General features: G+C 34.5%; 2 protein-coding genes across 2 annotated transcripts; one reads left to right on the forward strand and one right to left on the reverse strand.

Annotated features, from left to right (window-relative positions):
• LOC104708965 (uncharacterized acetyltransferase At3g50280-like) lies at nt 5,513-7,420 on the forward strand. The gene has a single exon (XM_010425620.2). It carries the CDS (start codon nt 5,673-5,675, stop codon nt 7,107-7,109), a length of 1,437 nt encoding a protein of 478 aa, XP_010423922.1. The 5' UTR covers nt 5,513-5,672; the 3' UTR covers nt 7,110-7,420.
• On the reverse strand, nt 7,975-10,167 carry LOC104709996 (sulfoquinovosyl transferase SQD2). The gene is made up of 10 exons (XM_019229056.1): nt 10,081-10,167; nt 9,879-9,996; nt 9,695-9,768; nt 9,546-9,601; nt 9,369-9,452; nt 9,194-9,281; nt 9,028-9,105; nt 8,890-8,946; nt 8,578-8,794; nt 7,975-8,435 (listed from the first exon to the last, which is right to left on the reverse strand). The coding sequence occupies exons 2-10, from the start codon at nt 9,879-9,881 to the stop codon at nt 8,160-8,162; spliced, it is 933 nt and encodes a 310-aa protein (XP_019084601.1). The 5' UTR covers nt 9,882-9,996; nt 10,081-10,167; the 3' UTR covers nt 7,975-8,159.

A 10,220-nucleotide genomic window follows, 5' to 3' on the forward strand; every position in this document is an offset into this window, starting at 1 on the left:
AGAAGAAATAGTGAAAGCCCATTCAACTGTGGTCTTAATAAGACCCCTTAAAAGTTTAAAATTACAATATAAGTGCCTTACTTGTTTTGTTTGATTCATATTACGTACAAAACTCTTAAAAATAGAAATCTAAAAGCTACTAGTACGAAGTTTTTAACGTTTGATCTAAAAACAAAACATTGATTTTTAAAACCAGTGGCCCGTTTCGTAGTTCGTACAAAACACTGTAAAGCCAAAATTTATAATCGTGGTAAAACCCAATCATATCGTAGCGTGTAAGTTGTAACGAAACACAAACTCTATATATCCTAAAAAGTCATGATAATAAAGAATGATTCTTATTTTCTTGGCATTTAGAAGAAGAGGCCGAACCACATGCTTTCCATATCTACTTGAACTGAGCGAGACTTCCATAGCCAAGGGCGGATGCACGTTAGAATAGGGAGGGGCAGTTGCGACTGTCAAATTTTTTTAGACTAATGCTATTTTATAACAGTTTTGAATTATGTCTCTGGTAATAATTTTTTTTTTGCTTCTGTTACTCAGTTTTTTCTATATTCACACGTTTTTTTACATCAAATACGTCTTCCAATCTATACAAACCCAAGTTAAAAGTCCAATTTGTCTATTTATTTTATTAATATTATAACTCCGTATACTTTTAATAGCATTGTGTTACTTAAAAAATTAACCAAATTTTTTAAATGGGTTGTCTTTCTTAAATAAAATTTGAGTTATATTTTTCACCAAAAAAACTTAAATTCTTATAGAAATTTTTTCTGTTTCAGTTAAAATTTGTTTCGGCTAAATTTTTTCTCTAGATCCGACCATAGCCGTACATTTTTTTTTTTGACAAACACCATAGCCGTACCTAAAACTGACAAAAGTGGATAAAGCAAGTACACTTCCGTTGTCTTTTCAACACAAAGGAAGATATAAACCCGTTGAAAGAATTCTATGAATTTATAAAACATTAATCTAAATAAATTAATCAGAATAAGAGCACAATTTTGTCGGGGAAAATTCAAATTTGTAAGAAAGTCTCCTAACAATGAAGTAGTTAATTTATAAGATTAATACATTTAGACGTGGACCTGATATGATTACTTATATATATCAACAGGTAGGCTAAATTTAAAAATAAAAAATAATAGAAAATTAACAGGCTAAATTAAAAGTATATACCAAATCAACTATACATTACATAGTGTTTTTTTTGGGGTGAAATGTAAAGTATATAACGCGCGCACACAAAGTCATGCAGATCCAACAAAAGAGGTTGTAGCCGCCTTTGTTGTGTAAAATTGTTATGGGTGTCACCGTGCACTAATCTAAGATATTATTAAATTATCTTGCTTTTATATCTCATATTCTAAGTTATTAATCAAAACATTAATAACCTTGAATCTTATCGTTCATAAATTTGACAGTCGAAGTTTAGAACATACTAATAAATTAGTTTATTCCGTTACGAAAATGTTAATATAAGATTTGTATTTTTTTTATGAAATGTTTACAAGATAAAATCATAGAAAACACATGTATGGGGTAGAGCTGTGAATTAACCTTCCAACGGGGCTTGTTGTCGGGATAGGATATAAGGAGGAAGAGAGCAATTAACAAAGAAACAAATAATCAAAGACCACATTTTTTCCTTTGTCACTCGAACAATACATGTTTTTTGTACCAGCTTGTGTTTTTTTTTAATCAAACCGGTTCTAAGGGTAGTTTCGTCATGTCTCATACCAATGACGTGGCTTCCGCATCAGATGATTCGCTTTTAGTTATAACCTCCGAAAATAATTTCACTAAACATATAAATAATTGTGTACCTGATTATTATGCTTTAAATAATTTAGCATGTTGTGCGGTGGACGTAGGTTGGACTCTGAATCACAACCGCAGGCAATTATGTAATTAATTATTATAAACATTACATTTTCAAATACACAAACTACTGTACTGAAAAACAAATAAAAATAAAACGAGGGCTAGTACTATTAAAAGTTTCATATTGAAGAATAGATGTGGAGTTAATTAAGCAGAATTTACAAGATTTTTAGTCTTTAATTGATTTGAGATACTATATGAATTAATATACTTATTGAGTGGAAATTAGGGGGTCACATGCATGCATTATATACGCGTCATATAATGATTAGCAGACATTAATTAATAAATAAGTTGGTGTTAAATTGATTCTGATCAATTAATGAAAAAAAGGTAAATGTATCGGTGGTATTGCTCACTCCAAAATATCTGATTAGTGGGAAGTTAAAAATTAGTATTAAGACCTACCACTAAATTGCCGGTTGCTCATTTAATTTATAAATATAGGATGATGATCATCTATCCGTTTACATATAAACATGAAATCTATTAAATTAATAATCCGTAAAGTGTGTGTAATGTGTATATATGTTGCAGTACTGGATATTCGTAAGATGAATACATATGATGCCTCTGTCGTATCTATAATTTATTTTCCCATGACAAGTACTTTAATTCACATATATATCTACCATTTAGTATTAATGTGGGAAATAGAAAACTTTTTTTCTTCTTCTGTATAGATTAGTGAAAGTGATTTTAAAATGTCCCTACCATAATAAAATGGAGAAAAAAATGGTCAAAGCACTCAGTTTTGGTAGATTTTATATATAGATGCATTGAACATGCTTCTTATTAACACGGTTGACTCTTTTTTTCTTTTCCCACCATTCCCTTTAGTCTTCAGTATATAATAAGATATCCACCAGTACAGCATATATTTCTTGGAAAGGTTTAAGTAAATATGAATATCCATCCACCAGTTCACTTCAGAACGATTATAAGGTTTTTCTATAAACTTGTTTAAAAGAGGATGCATCACATACACAGTCTAATATAAAGAAAAAAAACGTACCAAAACCTTATATCAAACTTTTTGTAGCCAAAACCGAACCATCTAAGCAGAGATAACTATTACAATATTTCTAGAAATCAAAACTAATATTTACACCTAAAAAATGTTGGATTTGCAAAATACTATAAAGAATAGGAGGATGTGTCCAGCTAGTGGACTATATCATAGGCCATGGGGTAACTTTATCTAAAAGCTTTATAATACGACAGCAAAGTGGAGGATGTTGCAATTTTCCTCTTTTCTTCAACCTGTTTTTTTTTCCCCCAAGCTCTTGTTTGATCACAATCTGTTTTTTACTATTGTATTTCTTTCTTCTGTTTCTTTTCCATCAAGCTCTTGATTGATCACAAAACAAGATGATTTGTCACATATTAAATGAATGCAAAACAAGATAGTTGTAAGACATGGTTATAATTTAGTCATTGTATATATGTAGTACATAGAGTCAATCCTAATTTATCTTTCCCCACTAGACATTTATTTTTTTCTCATACTATAATCATATTTATTCTGCTTTTAAATGCCCTTTACTAATCCCTTAATGCCGCTAATTTCAATAAGCACCATATTCCAAACTTTTCATCTTTCAACTACTGTATGAAAATTCGTTTGATTTTACAATTATTTTAATGAAAAAAACTTTAGATAGGACTATCGTATAAATTTGCAATATAATGTCTTATGTTTTTTTTTTTAAGTTATAAATCATAACTAAAGCCAAATCAATTTATGAATGTCTGATAGTATTAATTTGTTATGAAACGCAAGGAGTATTAAATGTGTAAAGATACATAGTATAATCCAGAATTAAAAAATTATTAACGTTATTTGACTATATGGAAGTATCAATCATTTTCCTCATTGTTTTTGTTGTTCGTTAATTTGATCATCATTATTAATCACCATATGAAGGGATTATAACTAATTGTTGCTGTCAGACGCGAATCAGACTTGAGAATAAGCAATGATTAGGAAAAAAATACTATTATATTGGAAATGCAGTTGAATACTAGTAGTACTAATTTATTTCCTTAAAAATCAATAATTGTTACAATTATAGTAGTTGAAATTTGAGATGCTTCTTAAAAGACCAAATTTATTGTAGTTGGGGAAGAAATAATTAATGACCATGTTTCATGTTATTTGAGTTGATAATGGACCATATGATAATTATTTAAGTCATTAAATGTTTTTGTTCTTTGAAATGACCAAGTAGAATCAATGCGAAAGACACATAAGCGTATTTGATGTCACATTTACACTTACAGAGAACAATTTATCTATGTGATTCTCAGCACAGCTGACAAGACATTATGTACATTTCAAACCGAGTTATTTAAAACAGTACGTAGAAGTTAAATAGAAAGTTAAGTATCATATTCCAAATTTCATTCGACACCATTTTAAAAGTCATTTCAGTATAGCAGTAATTAACCATGAAAAGGAAAAAAAGTTGTTACTATAACAAACAGTTAATTAGTGATAGAAATATTTGTTAACAATCAGCTTTCTGTTCACGTTATATATATCGTATTAAAACTACTAGTACTGTATATTACAAATCTTATCGTTATATATGGGATATATCTATTTTAACAAGACAAAAATAGACATAGCTCTTTCTTTTTTAGTCGTTATATCACCGAACAAAACAGCTTATGTTCCCCATACAATTAATCTTGGGATCTAAAACAAGTGAAAAGGCAGACTTCTTTAGTTTCCTATGAGATTTTGTATTGTCAGAAGATACGTTTTTTTTTTTTTTGTGGGAGCTTTTTCATTAAATTATTTTCCGAGTAAAGAAAAGAAAAAAAAAAAAACACAGAAGAGTAGGTCTTAGCGCTCCATCTGTTCCCATGGAGGCTATCTGTCCTTTCTTCTTCTTCCGACCAAACACGTCCTCTCCTGCCCTCCATTCTTTTCTTTTCTTTTTCTTCCTGTCTTCCATATATGTAAAGGTTTTAGATGTGTTATATACTCCTATAGCTGTAAACTATGCATGCATGGAAAGATAAATATGTATATAATTTTTCAAAAAAATTTGTGTATAACTTATTTGTTTTTTATGCTTTTGTTGTTGTTAAAATTCTACGATTTCTAAACTAAAGACATTTGAGTTTTTGAGGTAAAAAACAAACAAACAAACAAAAACTTATACAATTTCGACGAAGCAAAAAGAATAGTGTTTGTAATTGTCTTTCGATTTGAAATTTCAAACAGAAAATTGACATGCATGTCTTTATAAAAATACCAAACTACAGTTATCTAACACATAAATGATAAAAACAAAACATATTCTCTGCTCGTGAAAACGAAGTTAACACTTTCTAAAATCGCTAGCTCAATGACAATGATCATTTATTTAGTAGGCATTACAAAATTAATTAGAAAGCATTCATTCATTCTAAACTTATAATCGAGGTAAGAAGAATGTGCGATTGGTATAAGTTTTTTCATATAATTTTATAGGGTTAATAATAGTATAAAAATATCACCGAAACTTTCATCTTAGTTTTATCATACTTCCAAATCTATTATATGATTATAGAGATAAAGAATTAAAAAAAAAAACAAAAAAAGAATAGGACAAAAAAGATATACATATATAGTAGTAGTAACCACCCAAGTTCATGAATCAAACCATAGGGTCCGGGTCCGACCACTATATAAACCCCTTTCCCCCATAACTCTTTTCTACTCCTCACCAATAGATACACCTCCCACTCTAATTTATCCTCATCTCAAATTTACAAAAAAGAAGAAAAAAATGCCAAATAGTTCAGTAACAGAAATTTCAAAATGCATAGTGCATCCGGAGAAGAAGTCCACCGTCTCCGATCTCCGTCTCTCCGTCTCCGATCTCCCTATGCTCTCATGCCATTACATTCAAAAAGGCGTCCTCCTCACTCGCCCTCCTTCTTCCTTCTCCTTCGACGACCTCGTCTCCTCACTCCGCCGTTCTCTCTCCTACACCCTCTCTCTTTTCCCCGCTCTAGCCGGTCGTTTCTCCACCAGTCCCGCCGGTCACATTTACATCGTCTGCAACGATGCCGGCGTTGATTTCGTCTCCGCTTCCGCCAAACGCGTGAGAGTCTCCGACCTTCTCGTCCCAGGTAAAGACGTTCCTCTCCTCTTCCGTGAGTTTTTCGTCTTCAAGCGTCTCGTTAGTTACAACGGCCACCACAAGCCTCTCGCCGCTGTCCAAGTGACGGAGCTCGAAGACGGTGTTTTCATCGGATGCACCGTGAATCACTCCGTTACAGACGGAACCTCATTTTGGCATTTCTTCAACACCTTCGCTGACGTCACCAGCGGCGCTTGTAAGATCAAACACCTTCCCGATTTCTCCCGTCACACCGTCTTCGACTCTCCGGCTGTTTTACGAGTCCCTCCCGGTGGTCCGCGTGTCACTTTCGACGCCGATCAGCCTCTCCGGGAGAGGATTTTTCATTTTAGCAGAGACGCCATTTCCAAACTCAAACAGAGGAGCAATCACAGAGTTAACGGAATCGAAACCAACGACGGAAAGAAATGTAACGGTAACGGAGATATTAACGGAAATATAACAACCGTTCTGGAGAGTATTTTGAAATCGGATGCGAATAGTAAGAATCATGATCGAACGGCTGAGATTTCGTCGTTTCAATCTCTCAGCGCTCAGCTATGGCGATCCGTTACAAGAGCAAGGAACCTCGATCCGAGCAAGACGACGACGTTTCGTATGGCGGTTAATTGTCGGCACAGGCTTGAGCCTAAGATGGATCCTTACTACTTCGGTAACGCGATACAGAGCATACCGACGTTGGCGTCCGCGGGAGATCTGCTGAGCAAAGATCTCCGGTGGTCCGCCGAACAATTACACAGAAACGTGGTGGCGCACGACGACGCGACGGTCCGACGCGGAATCGCTGCTTGGGAAAGCGATCCGAGGCTGTTCCCTCTGGGGAATCCGGACGGAGCTTCGATTACGATGGGGAGCTCGCCGAGATTCCCGATGTACGACAACGATTTCGGATGGGGAAAGCCATTAGCGGTGAGGAGCGGAGGAGCAAACAAATTCGACGGGAAAATCTCGGCGTTTCCCGGTAGAGAAGGGAACGGAAGCGTGGATCTGGAAGTGGTTTTGGCGCCGGAGACTATGGCTGGGATTGAGAAGGATGCTGAGTTTATGCAATACGTATCAGAAGTCACTTACGAGTGTTGAAAGCGACGCCGTTTTTGACTTGGTCGTCTTCTTCTTCTGATACAAAAGAAAAATAATAAAAATATCTAAAAGCTGATGATAGAGGAACTTGATGATGGCATGGCACTTTGAACGGTTGAGATTTATCCACAAATATTAGATATATCTTGATCTAAGAGCTGTGAAGCGACGGCGTCTTATGAGTCATAATACTTTTTACTGGTCTTTTGTTGTTTCTCCTCCACTGGGCACGTTCTTAATGTGACCCTTATTGTTAATGTACAAAATCCCGTCTTTTTCATTTCGATAATGGAGCTCTTTTTTCTTCTTAATTAAATTAAACAAACCTGTAGAGTAGAGTAATCAATTTAGAAACTTTTACAGTATTAAGAAAAAAATAAAACTCCGACAAAATAATTGACCTTTGGACTATCTTTAATCGTATTGTTTGGGGACAAAGTAGGAATGGGACCCAGCCCATGCTTGTAGGTTGTCCACTTGTAACATAAGGCCCGATTCATTAGCGATTAATGGGCCTATTGATAGGATGGTGCGTCCTCCAGTGACTAGTATCGACCTTGTACACGTTTTGTTGTCGCCAACAACTAACAATTTGGTTTCTTTTTCACTATGAATTTTCTGATAAGAGTTTGTCCATAGGTCCATAGAAACCAAATAGATTCAAATTATATGAAGTGTTAAGTTTTAAAACGTTGAAATTATTTGAAGTGTTTTCAACTATTGTCCATTGGGTTCGCTTCTTTCCTTTTCTTTTTACTAACAATGACATTTCATGTTCCTTATTTATTATGCAAAACAATACTTTTATTACATATAAATAAAAAAACACAAAAGTAGTGATCTAAAAAAAAATACACTAAAACCCTAAAGGCCAAACCAGGTTTTAAACCCCCTCTACTAGACATAAAAAGACATACTGTATATTACAATTTACAACATCAACTTATATAAGCAAATTCAAGTGTGTAAGATAAAAACAGATCATTAACCAAACAGAGGACTTTCAGCAAAAGAAACAATAAACGATCGATCAATTCTTCATTGCTTATCCTACACGTTAACTTCCGGCACTGGAAACAGTCGTTTAACCAACCAATTGATTGGTCCCAAAACCTGTACTTTCTTTTTCCTCCAGAACCAAATCGCTGCACTGTACTGTTCATTGCGTATCTTTGTCGTTGCTGCTCTCCAATCATATTTCTCCGTTTCTTCTCTTGCCGCCTTTCCAATGATCTCTCTTGTTTCACTGTCGTGCAATAGATTTTTCAGCTTTGTCACGCAGTCTTCAACATCTCCAGGGTTGAACAGAAACCCGGTTTTTCCCTCCTAGAAACATCAGAATCAGAAATCAACAAGCTCAATATCACCTAATGTACTTTGGTTTGCCCATAACATAACAACATCAATATTTTTTATATGTGCAATGATTTGATTTGACAGCAAAATCTAGTTCAGATAGTTCACTGACCTGATCTTCAGGGATTATATCAGGGATTCCACCGGCACGGGCCGCAACAACAGGAAGTCCTGAAGCCATTGCCTCAAGAACCACAAGACCAAGTGTCTCTGACTCTGATGGCATCACAAACACATCTCCGCTTGCGTAGGCTTGTGAGAGTTCATCGCCTTGTAACATTCCAGTGAAAACAGCTGGCATTCCGGTAAACAACTTCTCAAGATCCTCTCTTTAAGAAAACCAAACAGATAAACAAAATTACAATGTTGTTGTCTATAGAAATCTTTAGATAACAGTATGACCAATCTTTAACAAAATTAGTACTTGTATGGTCCATCTCCAATGAAAGCAATCCGAGCTTCAGGTAATTTGTCCATTACACTGCACACAAATTTCTTAATTTTAGAATTGGATACACCACATAAAAGGAGGTAGTTCAGTATCAAGCTACAAAAATCTAACCTTTTTAGAAGCTCCAAACTCTTTTCTACGCCAATACGACCTACATGGATCACTAGTGGCTTTTCTGGTTCGCCATTGCTGTTAATAACAAAGCATTAAACATTAATTAGCAGGGAAAGTATCAATGGTATATAATCTACACAACAAAAGTTTATTCTATTTTTACCTCAGTCTTATACGCATTTCTTGAGAACGGAAACGGGGATTGAAGCTTTCTGAATCAACACCCTTATTCCAAAGTCGAAGTTGATTAGCTTCAAAATATTTAAAAGAAGAAGAAAATGTTAGTTTTAAACAATCACAAAGTTTGCTTGACAATGTAATGTTTTATCTCTCTTCACCTGCAGTTGCACCAGCTGCTATAAGATCTTTCCCAATGGCAGCAGAAGGAACTAATGTAAGATCAGCCGCTCTGTGAAGGAATCCTGATAAAAGCTTATTAAAGTTAGTTACATATCACATTACAATAACCAGATAAAAAAGAAGGGTTCGAAATTTGAGAAGCGTATTTTACATACTTATTATAGACCACATTGGTTTTACCAACCAACTAAAAGTGTATCTTGGGATGTATCTGCACATTAACACAAGATTAATCTTCAGAATCATTTCGATAAATCATGAGTTAGAGGACAACAATCTAAATGAGGCAGATAAAGAAACTTACACAGGGACGTGTGTGTGGTAAGACATTACTATAGGTACAGATAGCATTTTTGCAATTGCCAGAGCCCCAAAAACCTTAAAAATCGAGTCATAGAAAAAAACTAAAAAGGTCAAACTGTGGATTCTCAACTTCACTGTTGTGCTAATGTTTAAGTGATAGATGTGAGATTTCTCAAGGGCTTTACCATTATCCCGGGAGATGAAGCGTGTATTATGTCAGGCTTAAAACGTGCAATTTCAGAGATGATTCTTGGACTAAGCGCAAGAGAAAGGGGAACCTTTTGGTAATAAGGGCAAGGAAAGCTGCATAACAGAAGGAGAAATTAGCGATACTACCAAATTAAAAGCATCAATTGAGTATATTCAGTGAACTATAAATGTTGTCACCTTCTTGATCCAATGACTTTGGCTCCGTAAAACTCATCTGGAACACCTTCATGTGTGGTCACAACTATAACCTATGAAGCAAAACAGTTAAATCAGGTAAAGAAAGGGAATAGTTTTTCACTTTACACGTAATTCTAATT

The sequence above is a fragment of the Camelina sativa genome, chromosome 8, assembly GCF_000633955.1.
Source record: "Camelina sativa cultivar DH55 chromosome 8, Cs, whole genome shotgun sequence".
NCBI classification, from domain to species: domain Eukaryota; kingdom Viridiplantae; phylum Streptophyta; class Magnoliopsida; order Brassicales; family Brassicaceae; genus Camelina; species Camelina sativa.